The following is a 24749-nucleotide window of genomic DNA, read 5'->3' as shown; positions in this document are numbered from 1 at the left end:
CTCTCTTGTCAGTAAAGCTATAAATTTCATGCAGACTGAGCAAGCAATAAGCAAAGTGGTTTTCATTGGAAACCCTTCTGCATATTTAATGAGCTTTTGGGCATTGCCTTGGTATCAAACTGCTAATATCTTTTTTTTTTTCTTAAAAACTGAAAATCAATGTAAATTGCAATAAAGAACATAATTTACAATAATGTTCAGTAGACTACTCTGAGTATAATACTCAGTAGAGTTTTGGGTCTCTTTTGCATTACTGATGTAGTAGTACACTTAATTGTATATTGTTAAATATCACAATCCATAAGCCAATAGCACAGGCTTATAGATTCCTAATAACATAGGAGAATCTTTAGGAAAAATCTATCCAGTTACAGATCTATTGTTTATTTATTGTGGAATTCAATAACACCTGCACTTGAGTGCCCTTCTGCAGGGTACATGGGGTAGAGGGAATTGCAGTCAGGGGCCCCTGAGATTGAAAGGTGCTATTTGCATACCGTGGAAGTGGTGGGGTGATTGGGCAAGGAACATAATCTGACAAAAGCAGCAGAATTAGAACTAATGTTTAGGTATGAAGGGAAGCCATTCCATTCATTCCTTTTCTCTGAGCTACAAAAAACGGCACAATTACTATAATTAGTTTTGTGGCTGCTTTATTAGTTGCATGTATTCTGGGATTGTAGAACAAGTAGAAAGCAAAGGGTTAACAAATAATAACTCTGGGAAATCCCACCAGACATCATCTGGTAGCCCCAGCTCTGTAATTTATTTTGCTGTAGTGGTGTAATCAGTTGCACGTTTAATCCATTTACAGAAAGTATCTGGTCCCAGGCTCCCTGCACACCATGCACACAGACACATCAGTAGAATCGTTCTGAGATCAGGTGCAAACAATTGGGCTTTTTCTATATCAGTCCAGGATTTTTACGTATTTAGGGAATGGAAGAGAGAAAGAAACTTGAGGCAGCTGCAGTCATTGCTTTTAATGTTATCTCCTTATTTTAGCTCTAGACCCTATGAATTAGCAAAAACAACAATTATGGTATTAACACTTTGTTAAAGGCAATTGTTTTTTTTTTGCATTAGAGATAAGGATGCATTCAACAACATTACACTCTGTTTCTCAGTTGCATTATTCAGCAACATACACCATTAAGTGGTGCCGGGTATATTGATTGGTTAATTGTATGCCCTGTCATAACGGAGTATGTGCTTTGCTTGCACTATCCAAGTCACATCAGGACACTCGGGAATAAACACACACACACTGGCCATCAAACTGTTTTCTCAGGATTAAAAATATTTGCTTTGATCTCCCTCTGTTAGGAGATTTGACCTGTTTCCAGAGAAAGAGGCTTGTATTTTCTGACTTTGCAGTGAACATTAGGCTTGTTTGTGAGGAGAAGGCTTTACTGGAAGCTTATGTTAACATTTTAATGGCTTGCCAGTAAAAAAATATAACCTTGATTGGAGAGTTAAAGTTGAGCCATTTGCTTGTTTTTCCAGTGGATATTCAAATGGAAAAAGATTCAAATAAATAGCAATCAAGAGAAATTCCATAGAGACATACAAAAACTGCTGGTCATATCAGGATGAGGCAGATAAAATAAAAATGTTTTATTTATGGCTTATGTTATAACTGTTGTTTATTTCTTAGTGAAGGGTAAAATGATTTAATTGGTAGTATTTTAAAAGTTCAGTGTTAATGCTGTGCTGTTTTATGGATGATAACTGTTTTGCATTCTGTAATCGGTTAGGCTGTATTCACATGATTTTGGGGCAATGTTCTTAGTTTAGATGTCCCCATATTTTTTGCTTCCCACAGGAGACTATGATAGATCTGAATAAAAGGATCCTTATCATAAGACTATTTGTGTGAAACACGGTACCCTTTTAAAGGGAATGTCAACCCCAAAACAAATTGTCTATGGTTTGACAAAGAGAAGTCAGGCAAATACTGTTTTCAATAAAAATAGTTTTTACACATAACTTTTTACGGTTACCCCCAACCAGAGGGTGGGCTCTATTAGCCCGTACCTTTGTTTGGGAAAATATATATTTAGCCATCTGGTGCCCTTTAAGTGAAAAATATCCATGGGCAGGACATTCTTTACACACAATAAGTCACTTAAATTATGGTGAAATGAACAACGGATTATGCCAGTTTATAAACTTTCTCTTCATTTTAGAACTTGAGGCCATAAAACTTGCCCGTGGAGTATTCGGCAAGCTGCATGAAATCTGCTGCAGTTGGGTAAAAGACTTCCCCCTACGCAAACCACACATGTATTATGATATCTCTATCCACGCCATCAAGAACATGCGAAGAAAGATGGAGGACAAGCATGTCTGCATCCCTGACTTTAATATCCTGTTCAATTTGGAGGTAAGGCCATCATTGTTTTTATTCTGCCTATTAAATTCAATCTACAGAAGTCACGAATTAAACAGAAAACCGTTTTAATAATTAAAGGCATAGCTAGATTTATCAAGATGACTACATTTGAATGCAGCAACATTCCATAATAGTTGATCTCCACAGTGAATGGTAGCAATTGATAAATGAAATTGTAATGCATTTCAGCTGTTGTGGTGTTGGTCAAAAGAGAAATTTTGTAAAGGGAGATGAATTTTGTCATGTTGTACCTGATTGATAACGGTTTCCTTTTCTCTGCACAGGATCAGGAAGAGCAAGCTTACTTTGCTGTGTTTGATGGTCATGGAGGAGTGGATGCTGCCATTTATGCCTCTATCCACCTGCATGTGAACTTGGTGCGACAAGAAATATTCCCACAGGATCCAGCTGAAGCTTTGTGCAGAGCATTTCAAATTACAGACGAGAGCTTTATGAAGAAAGCAGCAAGGGAGGTTCGTTTGGCTTTGGTCTACTTTTCATGCGCAATTGTGTTTGATGTCACCTATAATGTTAATTGTACTTAACTGTTACAGGTACCTACTATAAAATGCTCATCCACATAGTCTTGCGTTAAGGCCCTACAAAAGAATTGAGAGTTATGAGGCTGCCCTGAGACCAGTAACTCTTTACCTGTAACTCCTTTTTCATGCACCATTCTCAAGATCCTAAAGCCAATGGGGCAAATCTACTAAAGTGACTAACACTGGCGAAAATTCACGAGCGTGACGTCATTTTGGGACTTCGGGTGCTGGCTTAAATTCGCTAGCTTTGAACTCTAACGCCAGACAAATTTTCGCTCTGGCGAATGGATGTAACTACGCAAATTCAATAAGATGCGGATTTTAATGAACGTTACCTCTTGCGCCAGATTTGCCTTCGCCACCTCAGACCAGGCAAAGTGCAATATAGTATATAGGAGTTCCTCAAAAAAAATGTCAAAAGTCCCAAAAAAACGTTGGCGACTTTTCAGTTTTTCAGGGTGATAGGCTGCAAAAGATCGTAAATTTTTTTGGGGGTACCCAGCTTCCCATCTACATTTCCTAACATATGGCACATAAACTATATACAGGGCTCATGTGTAGGGCATTATAACAACTCTATTTTATTTATTAAGGTTCCCTGGGCTTGTGTAATGTAATGTATTTGCTGCAACATATACGTCCATTCAACTTTAACTTTGCCGTATGCAAATTAGCCAACGCTAGCGCAACTTTGCCATCGTTAGGCACCCTGGAAGCAACTTTGCATTGTAGTGAATTAGCGTTGTCCTGGCGAATTTTCGCCTGGCGAAATGAGCGAAGCATAGCTGGCGAATTTCTGGAGGTTAGTGAATTTGTCCCAATGAGTAACAGCTTGTGCATGTGGGTGATGGGGTGTTAAGCTTTGAGATTGTGTATTCTATTGGTTAGACTGCTCTTTTTTACAAGCAGGCAAAATAACCCAATGCAAGCTGGCAAGGGTGCATTTTCACCTCTATGCCCTCCAGTACAAACTGGAATTCTGGGTACTTTGCAGTGTTACTGGACAGCGCACTTTCATAATCATGGAGTACCCTTTATTAAGTCACAGGATAGATTCTGTAACTTGTACACTACAGTCAATTTTTCAGGAGGACAAACCCCCTCCATTTTCCATTGCTGACTTTGTATAGATCTTATTGTACTGGGAGGTTGGTTAGTTTGCAGTGTAACAATGGTAATACTGAGCGTTAAACTAGGCATTTTGCAGAAAAAGCAATGTAATCAGTACTTATAACTATATTGAGTCATCACCTAATTATGTTTAGGAAAATTAATTATGTCTTACAGTTATTGATAAAATGAGTGGGTAACAACAGTCTGTTCTATAAAAAGAGTTTACATATAGATCCGCAGTATATATTTGGCAAGAAAAAAGACAAGGTTTCTCATTAAGGCTTTTCAATTTTTTTTTATCATTTCTTGCCGACTGTTTCTTCTTTTCAAAGCTTCCTCTAAGAAAGACAAACAAATTATCACTAAGTGAACTGGCTGTCTAACTCCAAAGGTTAAAATCGTGTTTTTGATATTTGCTGATAAAGTGCTGTATTTACTTTGCGATATTTGCAACTTACCAGGGCCCGAGCACTATCTCCTTACATACGTACTACTACTGCATGTTAGACCTTATCAACTCCCTTTATGTGTATTGTTGCCTTTTGCTGATATTTTTATTTTTCTTCTCTTTGTGTCTTTTCTACCATTAATACTGAAATCCAAAGAATCTTCAGTATTCCTCAAATAATTACAGAGGAGGAAAAAAGGAACTAAGACAGGCCTAGTTCTTTCATTTTTCATGTGCTTTGAAATTTTGGTAGCTATTGCTTTCTTACACATTGCAGCTAATTACACCTTGAATGTCAAATGTGATTTATAGTCATAGTTGGTCATTTCTTTCTTGCACAAGGAGGATTTGTTATTCAACATTAGAACAGAAGGATACTAGTCAGATCCTCATTTTTTATGTAAAGGGCGCTTGCTTCCAAAGAAGCCTTGCAGTATTTCCATTTTTCCTAGAAAACATAGTAGGTTTTTCTTGTTTTCAGTTAAACAGGAAGGTTAGGTGTATATTGGAAAACATCAATGGCTATGGGAAGGTATATTGGATAGAATTAACGTTAATACCTGTAGTGAACCAGCTTACTTATACAACATGCAAGAAGAGCAACTGTGTATTAATGAAACTTTCTTGCCAAACAAAATGACCTTGATTATCTGCCAGATAAACAGATCCCTTTATTGCATGCTATTCTTGTCTCTTAATTCATTGAGTCATGGTGGCTTCATATTTCTCCATTAAAGTGATTCTATATAAAATATGTGATTTTTTTTCCAACAATGCAGTTTTATTCTCTTCCAAAATTTTCTTGCTTTTCTTTTTCAAGTCTTTAAATTTTAAACTGTATTTTATTTTTACATTTAGAGGCACTAATAGGCACAAAAGGTTTTCTTTAATGTAGAGTATCTTGTATTTTTTGGCCTCCTGGCATGACAGTGGGATGGCAGGTAAGAAAGCATTTGTAAGCATCAGCAGGGAAGGGGACCTATGAATGATGTTTACTAAATCATCTCAGAAACACTTATTTCAGACTGGGCTCCTGCATGGCTGAACCCACAGTCAACACATGGTCCTGTACACTAGAATAGCTGAATTTTGCTCTGAAAGTTACAGTCAACACATGGTCCTGTACACTAGAATAGCTGAATTTTGCTCTGAAAGTTACCGGGTAGTCCTTCTCATCTTGCCTCATGAATGGAACAACACTGGCAAGAAAGCCATATTTATCAGTTAAGTCTTCCTTCATGTTGGTTGTCTTGTGCACATCCCTATTATCTGGAAAGGAGAAAGAATGATCATAGCAAAGGGAGCAAAGTATGTAGAATGTTTTACCTCTGCTACATACCAGCAGATATCACATTACAATTTGAACATTCTTGACCCAGTTAGCAAATGACAGTTAACTAGCCTTTTGTTGGACCAAAATAATCATCTTTTCATATGAGTATCTGCTTAGGTTTGTTCATGTTGTCCAGAAAGAAAACACTATGAGCCAAGGACTACACTGATCAAGCCTTTTTGGTGATTAGATAACTGGCAGCAGATGCAAGTGTTCATATCAGCCAGATTTGGCCTACCACCTGGGATCACCAATACCTGGGGGGAACAGGGATCATCTGGCCTGCATACATATGCCTTTTGGCACTGAAATTCACTGTGTGTTCCTGCAACTGGCCTGACCCCAGGATACCATCTGAATGGTGGACAGCCACTAATTATGTCACAAATTGCACAAAGTGGTGTATCAATACTGGTGAATTTCATGAAGTTGCAGTACCTAGTTTTTAGATGGTGGCATCACTTTTGTAATACCAAGACATGGGGCATCAATAACAACGTTACTGTTCAGTTCACTTGGTGCATTTCAGTTCCATCTATCAACACAAGCTGCTGAGGTGAGCCCTGAAATGTACAAGCTGGTAGCTATTAAAGTAGCATCTGTGCATGCTATTGTAGGTAGTTTATCAGGAGTCTGAAAGTATGCAATGAAACGCATGTATAGGTGCAACTACTTTTGTAAATAGTCTCCAGGAGGCTGGAAGGATGAACTGCCAGTCTTGCCTTTGTGAATAGCTTCAGCAATACACACTGTAGAAATGCTCTGCAACATTTCTCTCTGTGAAAAATCAAGAAATGTTTGAATTTTAATGAATCTCTAACTCAGGCTTGAGTGTTTGAGATTTCTCAAGAGAAAAAACAATAGGAAGCTTCCTTGCATTTTAATGAATGCAAATCTGCAGATAAAATAGGCGTACATTTATCCTATTTACGTCAGTTTTTCTTTATTGGTATCCTTTATTTACTGTATATAGTTCTGACATATTCCTTAAAATTTTACATTCACATCAGATGCAGACCCAACGGAGCTTACAGTCTAAGGTCCCTATTACATTCACACACAATAGGGTCAGTTTTATCAGGAACCAGTTAACCTGTTTTTTTTTTGTATCTGGAGTTTGGAAGAGAACCAGTGAAGCAGAGAAGCTGACCCGGTTAGTCTGTCTCACCCTAAGAAGACTTTACACTGAAGGGAACCAGATAACCCAGAGAAAACATATGAACTTCTTGCAGACAGTGCTCTGGCTGGAATTGAATTTATAACCCCAGTGCTACAAGGAAGCAGGGCTTACCATTGGCTTCAATGTTTTTACATGTGTATGTTGTAAAGAAAAGATAAACTGTATGTATCACCAGGGTCTATTTTCCTTCCAAACCAGCAACCACTCATCCTTTGACTACACTGATTCAAAGTGAATTATCTATACTTTATTATGTAGCTCTCTCTAAACTCAATTATATGGAACTTTATTTCTAGATCTATTTCTAGATGTAGGAGGGAACTACCTTAATCACTTTCTCTGTTGATCTGTCAGAGGTTAATTGATGATGACCTGCCTCCAGTTCACATATCTCAGTTGAGACAATCTATACAAAAAGTCCTAAAACTAAGAAGGTCATAGGGCTGACAGCCAGACAAGAAGCACATATAACTGCAAGAAAAAAAGTGTGAATTTTGTGATGCTGTATATGCTCCTTCATGGGACACCAGACTGGAATGAACAAATATAATTCAGGTTTTCATTGTTACAGGAAGCCAATGTAACCTATCTTGCAAGTGTGCCCTTAGTCTGTCTCATATGGGTTTGATTACAGTATATTGCTTAAAATGGCAGTATTTTATTTTGCAATACTCCAGTGACACATATTATTTGAAAATATTTTTTTTCATTAAATGTGCTTATTGTATATTCAAACAGTGCTATTTGTAAAGTTATTTGTATTTGTAAATTTATTGTAAAGTTATTTCAAATTGATCTTAATGTCAAAGCTTAAATGAAGATTATATACCTTGAATGGGCAAATATCTGAAAACTTTATACTCCAATTATAACATATGAAGTGCTTTACAGAGAATTTAAACATTTTTCAAGTCATCGCAAGCCATTTATCATGCCATTTACAACATGCAAACACACAGATAATGGTCTGATAAGAATTCAAATTCAAGATCTCATGCATGCACGGCAACAATTCTGTTTGCTGCTGTGAGTATGTCCTGCAATAATGTCATGAAAATGACTGAAGGAAAGGTACTTGCATATCAAATGGATACAAATAAAACAAATACAGATAAATAATATATACAAATAAAGCAAACAATGGAAGTAAAAATCTTTAGATCAGTGCCAGTCCTGAATGCTGATCATGATCATCTCTATTAATTTATCCTCTCTTGTTTACCAAGACCTTATTCTCAGTTAAGCAAAGGTGACATTGCTACAGGGGGTGGCTCAGTCATTATATGTTGCTCCCTTGGACACTTGAGTCTTCTATTTATGTCAGCGTCTCGTGGCCCTAGAATGCAACTAATCACCTGTGTTTTGGGAACCTAAAACACAATTAGACAGGGCTCATTTATCAACATTGGCAGAAATCCTAATCAACCCATATCAAATTCTTTGCCTGCAATGGGCTGGGTTTCTGCCCAGGTGCAAATGTGCCCAGTAAAGGAGCCTTAGTAGGGCTAACATATAATAATGTATATATTATAAACATTGGACAGTAACTCATAGCAACCAATCAATCATTGGCTTTTTGTGTAGCCAGAGAGAATAATAAATGTAAACAGCTGATTGCCATGAGTTACTGCTTTGAGATATATTAGGAAAATGTATTTTGTAAAGGTATAGTTGGTATTTTCTTGATACCAACTCCGATGGTATTTATTTTAGAGCTATACATTATTGTACATTATTGTATAGAACATAACAGGAAATTATTACTGATGAAGGTGCACTCATAACAATCCACAGCTGCCTGGGTGCTGGTCAACATATTAATACAAAATGAACGAACAAACCGCACTCCAAGGACTTCATACTGCAAAATCAAGGTGAAGTTTTATTTCTCAACGTTTCAGCTCTCTAACTGGGGAAACATTGAGAAATAACACTTTACCTTGATTTTGGCAGTAATGAAGTCCTTGGAGTGGCTGTTTGTTCGTTAAATATATATATATATATATATATATATATATATATAGTATATATATATATATATATATATATATATATATATATATATATATATATATAGAAATTTATTTTTATTTTTTTACATTTTTTTATGTGAGTGTTGGATTTGCTTCAGGTCTACAATTCATTGTAACTGTACAGATGTTAGCAAAGCATTAAATATATCAGTTGATTGTTATATCATAATCCTCATCAAAACACCTGGCTTCTTTTAAACATGCTTATTTTACTGTTGATTCTTTTCAACATATTTCTGCCTTGAATAACTGATTTTTTTCTATAGAACCTGACATATGGCTGAGAAACAACAGTATAAAAAAAAACTTTCAATTTTCTTCCTCTTTTATTAGCAATATGAAAATTCTTGATAGCGCTATTGAATGGGAACCCATGTGGTGTTAGCAAAACTGGAGCACAGCTTAATTTGAATGTTCCCTGTATAAAGCAGGTTACTGACGCCTTAGCTCTCTGAGGGAGATTTCTTAAGCAGCAGATGCAGCCCACGCATTCCCCACCATAGCTTCGTACTGATTTTGTGTGGAAGCCAAGAATGATTGACATGCACACAGCAGCTTTATGGGAAATTGGAGAAGAAAAATGCAATTGCAGAATGTTTGTCTGATTTTGATGTTTAAGTTGTGAGGTGTGCTGACCCCAAATTCCCCACTGTTTATTATTTATATATAGAGGATGTGCATATCACTAAGGAACAAGCACATTAATGTTCAGAATGAATTCAGAAGCATTCCAGTTTCCTTTTTCAGCTCTGAATAGGCTGCATAAAGCTGTATAACTGACAGGGGGAAGAGTTAATGATTCTGCGCACGAGCAATATTCGCTTGGATCGAAGCAGATGTGTATGTGACATGGTGAAATCTATCACACTACGATGCAAAGCTCAAGGTGACATTGGAAAAGTAGCAAAACAAAAACAGCTGTTGTGATGCTATAACTCTCTTACTGTAACCTTCAATGGGGTTTTTGGAAGAAGTTATGTGTTTAATTAACAATGGACTGCTGTTTGAAAAGAAAAGTTCCAACTTTTAATACATTTATACTATGCAAAGATTCAGAACCTTCATTTCATACGATTCTCAGACCGTGTAGTGTGTCCCAACATAGTTATCTGTCGATCAGACGGGTTAAAAGATTTATATTGGCTACCGATAATATATCTGCATGTATGGATGATATCAATAGGAGATGTCACTACTATTTGTCACTACCTTTTGTACGATTGCTGGCCCAAGCATTGTGTGATTTATTCTCTTCACTGCTTTTTTTTATTAATCTAAATGGTTAGTTGCAGGTCAGAAGATTGGCACAGACGATTGTTTATCATGGGCTATAATTTGCATGTCTATACAATTTTTACCAGGGATCAAGTATGGGACTCTAGAGCACTTTGTGTTCCCTGGCACTCTTTCATGCACACCATGAATGGCACCCAATAAAAGGCCATGCCAGGAGCTACCCACATCCCGTTATATTCCCCCATTCTTGTATTAAGCAGAGCCAGCAAGTGCTCTATACATAGAAGGTCACACTGTTTTTTGTGCTTCCTTTAGAAAAAGCAAAGAGTTGCATTTGTGAACTTGAAGGTGCATTTGTAGCCAAAAACCATCGTTCTTTGCATGTGTAACTAAGACTATATCTCTCTTAAAGGAGCAATTTACCCCCTTGTTTACCAATATACACTGATCATCCTCATGCCTAATGGACCTCTGCTTTTCTCTGCTTTGGTAATGTAATTATCTACAGTGGCATAACTATAGATGAAGCAGATGCGGGGGAACAGGGTGGCCCAGACTGTGGGGCCTGCTTCCCCTATAGGTAAAAGAATAATCCCACCCCCAGCCAAGCTCTATTACCTTTGGCAGGAAAGAGAGAAGCAGGCAGCTTGGGAACCCTGGCACGTGGCAGGAAGTAGGCATATGGGGGTGGGGAGTAGCGAGCAGCGAGTAGGCGGAGTGGGTGGGTCTATGGGGATCAGAATGCACTGGCGCAGTCTTGTTACGCCACTGATTATGGAGTAGCTTCAACATGACTGTTGAATGTTTGTCCTGTTTAGCTCGAGAAATAGCACGAAAATAATTTTTTAGTGACTAACACAATAGGCTTTGCGATCAATTTACAGTGATCCTGCTAATTATCACGAAAACGTGGAGCGAGACATTTCATGTAATTACAAAGGATTGTGTGGCAGATAAGGACTGCAATATATGTGAATTTCAAAAGGCTGCAATAAAAATATTTATAATAGTCATGGTCATTTTGCTTTCCTTTTTTCCTACAGAAACTTCGGTGTGGAACAACAGGTGTGGTGACGTTTATCCGAGGGAACATGCTGCACATTGCCTGGCTAGGAGACTCGCAGGTGATGTTAGTACGGGGAGGTCAGGCTGTGGAACTAATGAAGCCACATAAACCAGACAGAGAGGTAAGGACTACTGAGACCTCATTATATTCTGAAACCAACAATCACTTTGATATAATTTGTTTTACTTGTACGGTCATGCTGATCCTTTAAAAGGTGACCTAGATATCTAGCCAACCATCTTTATATCACTGGTAGATAGCCATGGGGCTTAACGTTGATGGCCTGATTCTTCACCACCCAGTAACATGTTATCATTAACTCTAAATATACCTTGGACAAAAACTGAGCCTTTAAATCGGTTACATTTTTAACCAAGTCGATCTTATCCATATATAAATGAGCTGAAAAGTATGCCCAGGGTCGGACTGGAGCATTGGGGGCCCACCAAGGGCTGCAACCCTAAGGGCTCTCCTGTCAGTCACCGGTGCCCCCTCCCGACTTCCAAACTCTGGACCCAACTCCCCTCCCCTGCAACGCACACACCGTGCACCGCTGCACGAATTACATATTATTTATTTTAAGGGCAGCCGATTGGGGGGAATCAGACCCCGGCTAGGGCCCACCGGGTTTTTTCCCGGTGTCCCATTGGCTAAGTCTGACCCTGAGTATGCTGTGGAACTGCTTGAACAAGCTTTGAAAGCTATTTTCTGGTTGTTTTCCTCTCTATTTAAATTAGGTATTACTGATATGTATAGTGTTTTTTGACTTTGACTATAGTTTGTCTCCATGGTGTCAGAAGACCCTCTGGCGTTCTAGGATGCACACCTTACAGTCATTTTATTCTAGTTCTTTAAGGGTATTATAACTCAATATGGAGGTGATAATAGAGATTGTCACTAGTCAACTCTAGAGAAAATTGTTCTTTGGGCTGAAATTGCAAGCTGAGACAGTAACCTTGTCATAGTCATTGTCAAAAGAAGGAAAAAAGAGGGAAAACAGATGAAAAAAAATATATTCAGTCCTTAATATTTTTGTTAGACAAACTCAAAACAAAAACTTCATGCTGGCCCATGTTTACTGTATAAATGCTAAATGTAACAGTCTACAGAACGCATGTCTTTACTCTTTATCTCAATTCATCTGTCAATTCATCTGTGTAAAAGCAAACAATATTCTAGTTCTGCCAATATCCTCCTTTGAGTTGGTGATAGAATGTGGATAAATATTCCTCTGTAGGTTACTCTGTTATTAAACAATGCAGAAATCTGACAGCCATGAATTAAATTAGACATTTGAATCTGATCATTCTATCACCCAGCCGTTGGTGGGCATATCGGGTTACAATCCTCTCATATGGCGACCTCACCAGGAACAATAGCAGGTTGAGAGTTCCAGCAATATTTTATATAGCTGTTAGATTGTAAAGAATTGAGTGGGGCCTAATAAATCATTTCACCCCAAATAGTTTTTTATTGTCTGATTTTCTTCTATACATGTCAATTTACATAGTCTTATGACCCAATATACAAAAAATACCACTATGCGTAAACTATTCATGTCATTTTATTGCAAATGTGGTTGAATGTGATGTTTGCTCTCTTCTCTGCGTAGAAGAGCATCTGATATCTGAAAAAATAAATGGAAAAATTATTGTAAAAAAATAAATAAAAATACCACTATGTGTAAGCCCTTAGTTTAAATGCTTTTTCCTGCGTTTTGGTTCATAGTCAAAACCAAATGTACAAAAAAGCATTTGCAGCCAAACATCAGTTAAAGGAGAATTATACCCACAAACAATGTAGGTTTCTAGTAAAATATAATGCATAAAACAACTTAGATGTAAAATCCTGCTTCATGTAAATAAATATTTTCATAATAATATACTTTTTTAGTAGTATGTGCCATTGGGTAATCATAAATAGAAAATTGCCATTTTAAAAAATAAGGGCTGCCCTCTGGGGTTCACAGTGCACACAAACAAACCATACATGTTAGGTCACGAGCCAATTAACAGACAGAGTTCTGTCTTTTGCTTCCACACTTCTTCTTGTTACAGTAAGAGCTGCAGTATTTCTGGTCAGGTGATCTCTGAGGCAGCACACAGACCTTCACAAAATGGTGGTTCAAGGCCAGAGATGTAAAAGGGCAATATTATATTTATGTGTATAATTTTTGGGGTATAGTCCTTTAATATTTATTTACATAAACATGCCTGCATTATATATATGTGTGCAAATAATACCCATATTATTGGCTTGGTTCCCTGCTCATTTTATATTTATTTAACAATGCTTAATATAGCCCGTCAAGTCCCAATTCACCTGTACCCTTTCCCCTCCCTGATATCTGCTCCAGCATTTGGTTTATAATGGGAATATCAACACAGAAGAGGATCTTGTCTCTGTGACTCTGTGTGACTGCAAGGAGAATGTGTATAAATAGCTTGTGTGTTTACTTCTAGGATGAAAAGCATCGAATCGAGGCCCTGGGAGGTTGCGTTGTCTGGTTTGGTACGTGGAGGGTTAACGGAAGCCTTTCTGTCTCCAGAGCTATTGGTAGGAAATGCATTTAATTAATTCTTTCTTCCTCTCTTCTTCTCCTTTTGGCCCTGATTTTAATTGAGCATCTGATCTCAAGCATACAAACAGTGAGCAGACAATAAAGGAATTTGAAATAGTCACTGAATGATACAGGGGAATTCTAAGTCAGCTCATCTAGGAGCCAATTAAACCTGTGTACATGAACACTAATCAGTGCAGCCTGTTAAGCCTCAGCTTGTCTAATCATCTCAGTCTCCTATATGAAGAGATGAGATAATGGCTGGTGACCTTCAGTGGACTTCCATCAGCTCCCCAGAGAAAGGACGTCTTTATATTTTTTTTCTGATAATTTGCATTGTAAATGTTTTGTTTCTAATTCATGGTGCCCAAAGGATATATTGAGAATGAATGGAATGAAAGGATTGTGTAAATGTGTAAACCATGGTATCAATTTATCAATCAGCACTGCTCTAAATCCATAGTTTACAGTAGCAAGAGATGTTTGTGAATTGCCAATGTCTTATTGTATGAGAGAGCATAGTTAAAGGAACTGGTTCGCTTCAAAAACACAACTATAGTTTATATAAACAAGCTGCTGTGAATCCATGGGGGCAGCCATTCAAGTAAAGGATACCTAGTAGATAACAGACAAGTTTTGAAGAATCCCATTGAATAGAGTTTATCTGTCATCAGCTGTGTATCCTGTGCCTTTTCTCCTTTTTCAGCTTTGAATGGCTGCCCCCATGACTACACAGCAGCTTGTTTATATAAACTATAGTAGAGATTCTGACTCAAACACACCAATTTTACCAGTGTAGGGCAAGAGTACGTTTTATTTTCACTACTTTAAAACTACTTCATTTTTTGGTGTTACCTTTCCTTTAAGGAATACATTTACCATACAAACAAGCCTATTGCATATTGCAAAATTTAATGAAAACACTAGGAAATTTTAACATACCTATTACCTTAACTACCTGTGTAGCTTTAAAAGAACAATTGAAAAATGGCTGCATTAAGTGAACCGAATGGTAGTGACATTTTTGCCCTCCTGTTTTAGTTATGCAAAAAAAAAAAAAAAAAAAAAGACTGTGTATCTTTATATGTGTGTATCTCTGCTCTAGTAGACCAAAAATATTCCCAAAGTATACACTGTCAGAACCAGCGGTGCGGAGAACAGAAAAGTACAGACACATGCCGGTTTCAATTTCAAGTACATTAAAAATCACTAAGTATTAATAATGTATTTGGGAAAATAACATTTTCTTTTATAATGCAGAAACTGTGTTTGGCTGGAGATGTCCTTTAAAGGAACATTGTTCTTATTAATAATCAAATAAAATATTTAAAAAAAAAAAAAAAAAACTTATTAATTCAGAAAACAACTGAATTTCTTGTTGCGTAAACCAAGGGCGCTCCATTCAAAAATGAACATGAAGAGTTATTTCGGATTAACAGGACTATTATGGAGCCCATTGCGTAGCTGTATTCCAGGCTGTTAGATGCTGCCACATATCAAACCAGCAGACTCGACCAAATGGCTATTCTGGTTATTGAAGCAGTGTGAAAAAACGCCCCCCTATTCTTTATTATCATTATTCCAAATATAATAAATGTATTCAGAGATGAAATGTAAGTTAAACACCCTTAGGTTTTTTTTTTTCTTAATTTCTTTGCCAACAGGGGATGCAGAGCACAAGCCATATATTTGTGGAGATGCAGATTCTGTCTCCACTGTCCTTGATGGCTCTGAAGATTACCTAATTCTGGCATGTGATGGATTCTATGATATAGTCAACCCTGAAGAAGCTGTGAAAGTGGTGTCTGACCATCTGAAAGAGAACAATGGAGATAGTAGTATGGTTGCCCATAAGTTGGTGGCATGTGCTCGTGATGCTGGCTCAAGTGATAACATCACAGTGATTGTGGTATTTCTCAGGGACCTGGATACAACTAATACCGAACAAGATAATAAGCAAACAGAGAACTCTTTTGATGGTGGGCAAGAAGACAATGGAGATGATAAAGAGAACCAAGGAGATTGTAAAGGGTCATGGCCTCTTCACCAGTGCTCAGCACCTGCTGACCTTGGAGGCTATGATGGGCAGGATTCCTTCACAGACAGAACTAGCTTGAGTCTTGGCCCTGAAGTAAAGGTTCTAGAAGATGAAGACTATCTAAACCCATTGAAGGGGGGTGATGGCAAACCACATAATGCCAAATGTTTACCGTGCTCCCAAGTGACCAGTAATAGCTCACCAAAGAGAGCCAATGGAAGGAAGGAGTTTTTAGAAGGGGCTTCATCCTATTTAGAAAAAGGTTTTCGTGAAGGTGATTCCAGCAGTCAAGGATTGGGATGTATTGATATCTTAATGCCCAGAAAGGAGGGTTCACTTTGTCCTTTGAAAGATAAATGTTTGGAAGCAATGATGAAGGTCCCCTTTCATTTAGCTCCCTTACATTTCAAAAAGAGGAGAGGAGGAATCAAGGCAAAACCAAAGTGTCCACAGCTTCGCTCTTCCCAAAAGCCTTGTTACAAAGCTCAGTCTACGCCCGTGCAAAGTGTTGTTAAAAATAGGGTCTCAACCCATAGCTCTGTAAGATGTAGGAAAGGTAGTCATCATGATACTTTGATGAAAAGAGCACTGTTAAGAGAGAGCAACTGTATAGCATTGGCAGACCTACATAGAAGCTATAAAATGTAAAAAACAAAATCTACAAACCTTGTGAGTTATATAATTGTAGTGCTCCAGTGAATTAGGTTAGATAGACCTAGACTTAAATGGCATTCTTTTCAATTTAGTGTATTTCTCTCACCCCATTCAGTGTACAGTATGGTACCCTATCTAAAGAAATCTAACAGAAGAACTAAATGGTAACGTCAGACATTGGGAACCACTTTGTCATACATAACCACTACTTCTATACATAAGCATTTCCCACTTGAGGCCAGTGAACACATCAAACAGCATTTAGCAGTCAGGGGGTGATCAGAGAATGAAGACAGATGAAGTATTCTGGCCTCACTTTCACAAACATGGATTGCCAGAATAATGCAGGTTTATTCAACACACCGGGGATATAGGCACATTGATGTTAAGTTCCATTTGTGTTGGTAGCACTGCCAGTGTGACTTGCACAGGGTAACCCAGGCCTTTAAAGAAAAGCTCATGATATATCCGTCATTTACTTTGGAATTTCCCAGGCCTGGTTTCCACAGAACAGTGGATTCCTAGTGGGATTATTCGATAAGAATTGATTTATTTTTTTAACTCCCCTGAAAATGTACAGACAATAACAAAAACAACACTAAATTAACATTTATTATGGGAAACTTGTTTCTTCCATTTATTTCCCATTAAACAGACAATAAAATATAACAGCATAGCTTACTGTGTGACAGAACATTCCTTCTCTTTGTATTGTATGATATTAACAAGGGGGCTTTGGCGTCACACATGACTACTAATATTGTGCATTCACAAAAAAAACAATGCTCACAAAGGTGGAGTTTATATTCCCTACCACTATGTATTATCAATCATAATTCATCTTTACAAGTGCATAAATATTTTTTAACACTCGGTTTTTAGGAGCATGGTTAAGATGACAGAATTACATGCCACAAACACCACTTCCACCCCTGTATTGTTGTTTTCACATATTGTTAAGCTGGCACCAGAAATGTGGCACTGAGACCAGACATTCTTTGGCCAGCTGGGCTTATTTAGAGGGGCCTCCAAAATCAACAAACACAAAACCCTTGGGGCCCTCCTTACTGCAGAGTAATTCTGCTAAATCTCATAGGAGGCGTGGGAGCACAATCAGGTTCATTTCTTACAGCTAATTAAGCTTAAATCTACAGCAAATAAATGTGGCAACCAGTGTTAATTCCTTGACCCAATGTACTTATGACATAAAAGTGGATGCTCTTTGCTCAACAAAGCCATTCTCTATATTGATTGCAAGCAGTGTGACAGCCCCACTTATTTGCAAACATACTGGAAATGAATGTTCGATACAGAAAATCAATTCTCTGTATCTTCTTACTTCAAAGTTTATTTAAGGGGAACTATATGGAAAATAAATTATACTTAATACTGTGTAATGTACTAAAGGTTAAAGAGATTCCAGAAGCCTGCATTCTGTGGTTGTTGGTTTGCCTACCTCAGGCCAACCTTCTTCACCAGTTTAGAGCAGTTAATAGAACATTAACAAGCTCAGCTGTCTGCTAAACATGATCTGGTTCTGGGCCCAAAAGTGAAGTTTCAGAACAATCAATTTTTAAGTGGCCTAATATTTCCTGTATTTCAGTATCCAGCATTTCACTACTGCATTTTTACATCTGTACTTTAGAGAAAAAGGCTATATATATTAATATCTTATTTTTATAGTGGAAGATGTCACACTTTATATCTGCAATAAGGCACTGCTAGAGTATATTCAGATCTTAGTTCCCCCCAAGTGATTCGTTCTGATAACCGAAGCTCTTCAGTGCAAGGAAACTCAGGTATGAGGGTATTGGGTCATCATTTCTGACGTTCATTCATGGTTCATGGGTGGATTTAATAAGTGAATGTAACCTCACAATGTGAATCTGAGTTTCATTTGCAAATATCATAATCTCCAGACTAGAATGTGCAGATGGAAAGAAATCACATGACAAAGCATCACCACTGATCTCCTACTGCCAACTCCTTTTATCATCTAAATATAACGAAATACCTCTTAGCTTATATTATGGGATGAATTGTGCCGTGAGTTATTCCTCTGTCATTACATGAAATCTATTCCTCAAACAGAGCAGCATGTCCATTTCCATATGGATTCAATGTACAGACAGGAGCTGCCTTAATTTCATGCTCCATTTTCCCTCTACAGAAAAACTGTTTCATCGTCCTTATTAAGATATCTGCCATTAAGCTTGTTTCCAGCTCCAGTTTCTGCCCCCAATATACAGTAGAGATACTGGGGCTTTAAATGAACAAGCAGCAAAATTAACTCCTGTCCCAATTATATTACTGTGCCCCAAGTGTAATTTCTTAGGGGCCTCACTTGTTGGCTGGTCCTACTTAACAATCACATATGTCCACCCCTCACCCAGTTCAAAGGTGGACATGCCTGTATTCATTTAGTAAAGTGTTAACATATGGGCCTTCAAAATGAGAATTCATAGAACTCCAGACAAAATTAGGTAAAAGATTCCCCTTTTGGTTAATCTAGTAACATAGAATTAAAATGTTGACTATAAGAAGAGTTTGACATTTCATTGTGCATTGCACAGCCTACTGCATCTCCAAGCCTTGCTCTTCCCAGACATCCTGACCGGCTCAGGCGCTTTCCCACTCTCTTCTGTTATTGGATGATGCAGTTGCATATTCAAGTAGCAGAAATTTCCACCTCCAAAATTAGATTCCCCTAATTCCTGCTACATAAATATATAGCTGTGAGGCAACTTTACTTGGTGGTCATAGGAGGTCTAATCAGTCCAGAGTGATATTTTTTTTATCTTCTCGGCAAGGTTTTATGAGCTTTATTATGAAGTTCGAAGGTTTCTCTTTCAATAAATCGAGGCAGAAATGTTTAATAGGATCAATTCAAATTTCCCTTAGTGAATTGTTACACACCTTTACTGGGAACAAACTGGGTATATTTTACACATTTTTCTAACGAGGGATATCCGATATCCCTCTTTAGAAAAAATATGTAAATTGCATCGAAAAAAAAAATATGAATTTTAGCACTACTACTACATTAGGCACCTTGTATTGATTTGCATTAGCTAACCAGGATAGGCGCTGTACATACAAACTCTTTCCTACTTCTTGCAGTGGAACAGCTTGTATAAAATGGACTGAGCCTAAGGAAATGTTGGGTCTTAGATCCAGACAACAAAGCCTAGTGCACTAGAATGATTAGTGTTACCAACTGGTTTAGAGAGATTTACTGAAAGGGTCATAGTATTAACTTTGTATTGATTACCGCTGCTTTACTGAAAATGTACTCACTGTACATATAATTATACAGTAGTAGCTAAGGCACGCATTGTATATGCCACCTTGGCAGATAATCCTTTATATCCCTCTATGTCACCAGCCTTCATTTTTCTTAAATGTGCCACTATTATTTTGGGAACATCTTAAACCCCCCCCCCCCAAAAAAAAACCATATGTACTGGGCACTTGCTATTAGTAGTTTTACATTGCTGATACCATGCTATTTCCACAGCAGCACTGAGCTCTATGGTGTAAAATGATTGGTGTAGATTCCAGTAGAAGGCTTTCCATTGGAGAACCTATACTTAAGTAGTGGTTGATCTGTTTGGAGGATCAAACACCCCCTAAATCTGCATTATTCTCTGCCTGTTAAAAGTGTTGGGGGGGAAAACCCTCCACAAATCTGGTGGTTTAGCCATGACCATGTAGGTTAGATGTAGATATTAGAGCTACAAGATACTAACAATGAGTATAACATTTAATGAGCAAGTAAGAGAGAGAGGAGATAAACGTGCGTATGGTAATATATTGTAGGCTATGCTGTATAAATCTAACAAATGGCATCTGCCAGATTGTCACTGCTCACAGTTAAAGCAGACCTGACCCTATGGATCTCCATAATACTTTTACATTTCTCCATAAAAAAACATTGTAATAAAAGTTGCCCCATCCACACATGTAATCAATAAGAATGGAATGGCAATGCAATAATGCCGTTTTTATTTGTCCAGAAATATTGGTGCATAAAGGAACTAGCCATTATATTATAGAGCTCTTGATTGGTTGGATAGTTTTGACCAATAACTGAAAGGAATCTATGGTTGTACTTAATTACTGCTCTTCTACTAATGCAAGGGTTGTACCTCCTAATACCTGTATGTATAATACATAAGCAATTTCAGCTGTCACTGTACTCATTTGGATGATGTTGGCATTGTTGGATATATTGGCAAAGTCTTTAGAATCTTTCCTGGACACAAACTCTAATTAACTAAAAGAGTGTTGATTGGCAGGTTTATAGAACATGGTGTCAATTCTTCCAAGCAGTGCTCTATAAATTGCCTTATTGAATATTCCTGAGCATATGTTTCTCAGTCCCAGAGCCGGTAAACTGGCAGTCATTCACATATTCCTATATGAAGAAAAGTTGCCTTTCTTGATAAATTGATCCAATGAGTCCATGGTGTACTGATAAATAAGAGAACATTCATCCACTAGAAAGCACTGCCTGATGATTTACTACAGACCACAGTTTTACAGCCGCCATATTGTCCAGAAACAACTCCCTTTTCTTTGTCAGTATGGACTCATTCTTTCATGTAGACTGAGGGTCCCCCAACTTTTTCTTTTTTTGCGTATATTCTTTATTTTCAGTTTTTCAAAATGTTGAAAATAAGGGGTACAGGGCACTCATAACTCTAACTCCAGTAGTATACAAATCATGACAACAAGTTTTTAACTAATTATACAGCAATATTCCTTAAACTGGGTTCTACTACATATTCTAATTAATTAATCATAGAGTTACTACATATATCTAATTAACATATATCTAATGAAATAACCTTATAATATTTAAAATATGAGAACAAGTAAAAGAATTACCATGACCATCTTCTTCTAGAGCAGGGATCCCAACCTTTTTTTACCCATGAGTCACATTCACACATTCAAACATAAAAAGATTTAGGGAGCATCAAAATGTCACTGGGTGAACAAAATAAGGGCTGTGATTGGCTATTGGTAGCCCATATATGGACTGGCAGCCTACAAGAGGCTCTGTTTGGCAGTATATCTGGTTTTTATACAACCAAAAGTTGCCTCCAAGCTTGGAATTCAAAAATAAGCTCCTGCTTTGAGGCCACTGGGAGAAACATCCAAGGGGTTGGGGAGCAACATGTTGCCCATGAGCAACTGTTTGGGGATCAGCAATGTAGAAGAATAAGGTTTTGTGGACCCTCCGCCCATAAACAACCAGTTCAGTGAATAATGACGAGCATTAATACTCGTCAAGTCAAGTGTGCCGATCTCATTCCTCCAGTCTATCGTTTATGCTCTACCAATAGCAGTGGTGGTTTATCAGTCGGACAATATTCTGCTCTGGATTCCCCATTGTAGACAAAAGCAGTGCTTTGTGAAATTCTACTGTGTTCATTTTACTGGTGACTAGAAGATCTGTGCCCTTATTTGCTGCTTGCTAGTGTAAGCAATAAGCCCCTCCCCCCTTCTAACTACTAATATCTAACATTTCCGTCTCTTGTAATTTATTATGGTATTACTTATGGTGATAATGTAAAAAACAGAAATACTAAGACCATTATTAACAGTCTATATTACATAGTATCTATTAACAGTTAAGGCTGAGGTGTAACCCTCAGCTTCTACGTCTTGTAATTTTAGTGTGTTCCTAGTAGTGATGGTAACGTGCAAAAAAAAAAAAAAGAAAACAAACCTAAAAAATCTATATATTTATGCCTCAGATTCAGAACTGGAGTATCCCTTTTGTCGTTAGAAAAAAAAACAAAAAAACTTTTCTCAACATCTGGTAGAAATGAAAATGTAAATTTATTGTGTTGGTTTTGAGAGAAACTTTTGAAGCCATCAACCTAGCACTGTTCAAAACTTGCTTGTAAGCTGCTCACTGTGAGTTTGGGCCAACACGGGATTGGTCAGCTTGTACGAAGTTACGCGTTTTTTTTTTTTCCTTTGGAAGGGATTACTTTCCCTCTCACACAGCTGTGATCTCCCACCTGGGTTTGGAACGAAAAGGTGGTTGGGAAAACATTATACATATGTAAATATTTTGTTGTGTGCCTAGAAGTGTCACCCATTGTCCTTGCAAATAAAACATGAGACCACAGTTCGAGATAAAACTGTATTGAGAAGTCACGATCTTGATTCTTTCAATTTGTTTCTGGCTAATACTGTTTTTTTTTTGTTTTTTTCTCCTCCAGTTTTCCAAGGACAACGACAGATTTAACTTGTATTTTGATTCATTTAATTTTGCATTTATTGGGGCTTTCTGATTGGGTTAGTGTGTGTGTGTGTGTGTGTGTGCGCTTTATGATGGGACTACTGAGAATTTAGGAATAGTCACTGGCTTTTATTTTAGTACACTTGTACTAGTGGCATTTGTTTTTGCTAATAACTAAGAAACAGCCATGAAGTGTCCCATTCGTAGGCAACATTAAAATCGTATTGTGAATTTCTTTCACTGACATTTCGGAAAATTGTATAAAAAATGGATTTCCTTGTTACGTATCACTTGTGACGAGAAAGAATCCAGAGGTTTAAGTTAGTTAAATATTCAGTATTTTATTTTTTAACAAGTACCAAAACCAGTAAGAGTTCTGCTTGAGGATGGTTTCCTATTGCACTTTCCATAACGCTTGTGTGCCGTGCGTTTCTTTTTGCTGATCTTCCATTTCTTTTTTTCTGTAAGGTGTTCATATACAAAGCTGTAGTATCCACGGACATATTAATCTTAACCCAATTATTTGTTTATAGGGTGCCTATGGTATTAGTTTGCCCTGGAATGTTTTACCTTATTCCAAGCAATCTTGCCAGCGGGGTGTCTATAAACAATACTATGCACTTTGTGTCAAATTGGGGAGTTTGCTCTTGTGACTAAACAATGAAGGATCCTCTGGATTTCATTTCAAGATGTTGTCAAATAAACATGTTGTTGGGATTTAACCAGTATAGTAATAAAAAGACAACTACAAACAACACAGTCTACTGGCTTTTGTTTCTCCATGAACTTTGGGTGTGTCCATCCAATCAGTTTGGGTCTGCTGTGGCTCAATTGTGCTAAACCCCAATGGGTTGGTAAGGTGACTGGCACTTGGCTTAATGGCAGTATAGAAGAACATCCTCATCTGCTGCTTTTGTGCAGTAACATAGTAAGTTAGGTTGAAAAAAGACACACGTCCATCAAGTTCAACCTTTCAACTCTATTTTAACCTGCCTAACTGCTTTTTGATCCAGAGGAAGGCACCAAATTACAGGAAACCTATTAAGCAAATTCTTCTCTTTTTCTCAGTAATAATAAAACAGTACCTTGAACTTGATGGTATGTCAACTGCATGAATCCATATTGGTGGCAAAACAACCCTTTTCAGCAGGGTTGAGTCCCCCGGCGACCATCCTCATGGCTGTCATTGGGGGAGAGTGGAAGGTGTGGGTAGAGCCTACCAGGTCTTTTCCCAGTGTCCCACTGCCTATGTTCAACACTGTTATTGGGTTTAAATAATGTTAGATTACACTGGAAAGTCCTAGGTATCAAGCATCTTCATTTTGTGGAAGATTTAGTAACGTTGGTGCCTAATCAGCAGGTATCCAATTAAATGCATTCCTTCATCCCCTACATTGTTCTGCCCTTTATGCAAATACAAGAGATGGTCTGTTTCCATTAGAATTTTATGAAAATTATTTTATAATGATTTGTCATTCTTTACATAGTGCCAACACACTGACTGTACAATGATTATTTTATAACATTTTATGGGGAGGTTTTCATTAAGTTAATTCCAATTAATTTAGCCAATCCATTTAAGGCTCAAAAACGCCCCCTGGTGCCAGCACTGGAGACTCACAAGAGATACTTTTCTTCTTTTTGCTTGGTGAAAAGAAAAAAAAACCATTGAAGGCAAAACAAGCAGAATAGCTGTGTAGATATGAACGGGTCTGACACTCCCCTGGAAATGAAACTCATGGAAATTCTCCCAATGTTTAGTGCAGAACTAATGATTTCTATCTTGTGCATCAAGCTTTTTTGATTGGCTTCCAGTAGGCATGAGAATGTACGGTTTACTGATCTTTATATAATGTTATATATAGAACCTAAAGAGTTGGGGAGCAACAAAA

The 24749-nt window shown here is 37.5% G+C and overlaps 1 protein-coding gene across 1 annotated transcript in view; it reads left to right on the top strand.

Annotated features, from left to right (window-relative positions):
* ppm1e.S (protein phosphatase, Mg2+/Mn2+ dependent 1E S homeolog) overlaps positions 1–23612 on the top strand; it is a 104791-nt gene extending 81179 nt beyond the window's left edge. Inside the window, exons 3-7 of the mRNA XM_018249657.2 lie at positions 2190–2386; positions 2680–2868; positions 11324–11467; positions 13809–13902; positions 15571–23612. Of these exons, the coding sequence (XP_018105146.1) occupies positions 2190–2386; positions 2680–2868; positions 11324–11467; positions 13809–13902; positions 15571–16592 (1646 nt within the window). The 3' untranslated portion in view covers positions 16593–23612. The remainder of the gene's footprint in view (positions 1–2189; positions 2387–2679; positions 2869–11323; positions 11468–13808; positions 13903–15570) is intronic.
* The last annotated feature ends 1137 nt before the right edge of the window (positions 23613–24749 follow it).

The sequence above is a fragment of the Xenopus laevis genome, chromosome 2S (assembly GCF_017654675.1).
Source record: "Xenopus laevis strain J_2021 chromosome 2S, Xenopus_laevis_v10.1, whole genome shotgun sequence".
In the NCBI taxonomy this organism is placed as follows: domain Eukaryota; kingdom Metazoa; phylum Chordata; class Amphibia; order Anura; family Pipidae; genus Xenopus; species Xenopus laevis.
The sequence above is the reverse complement of the archived record's forward strand: the minus strand, read 5'-3'. Positions and strand labels throughout refer to the sequence as shown.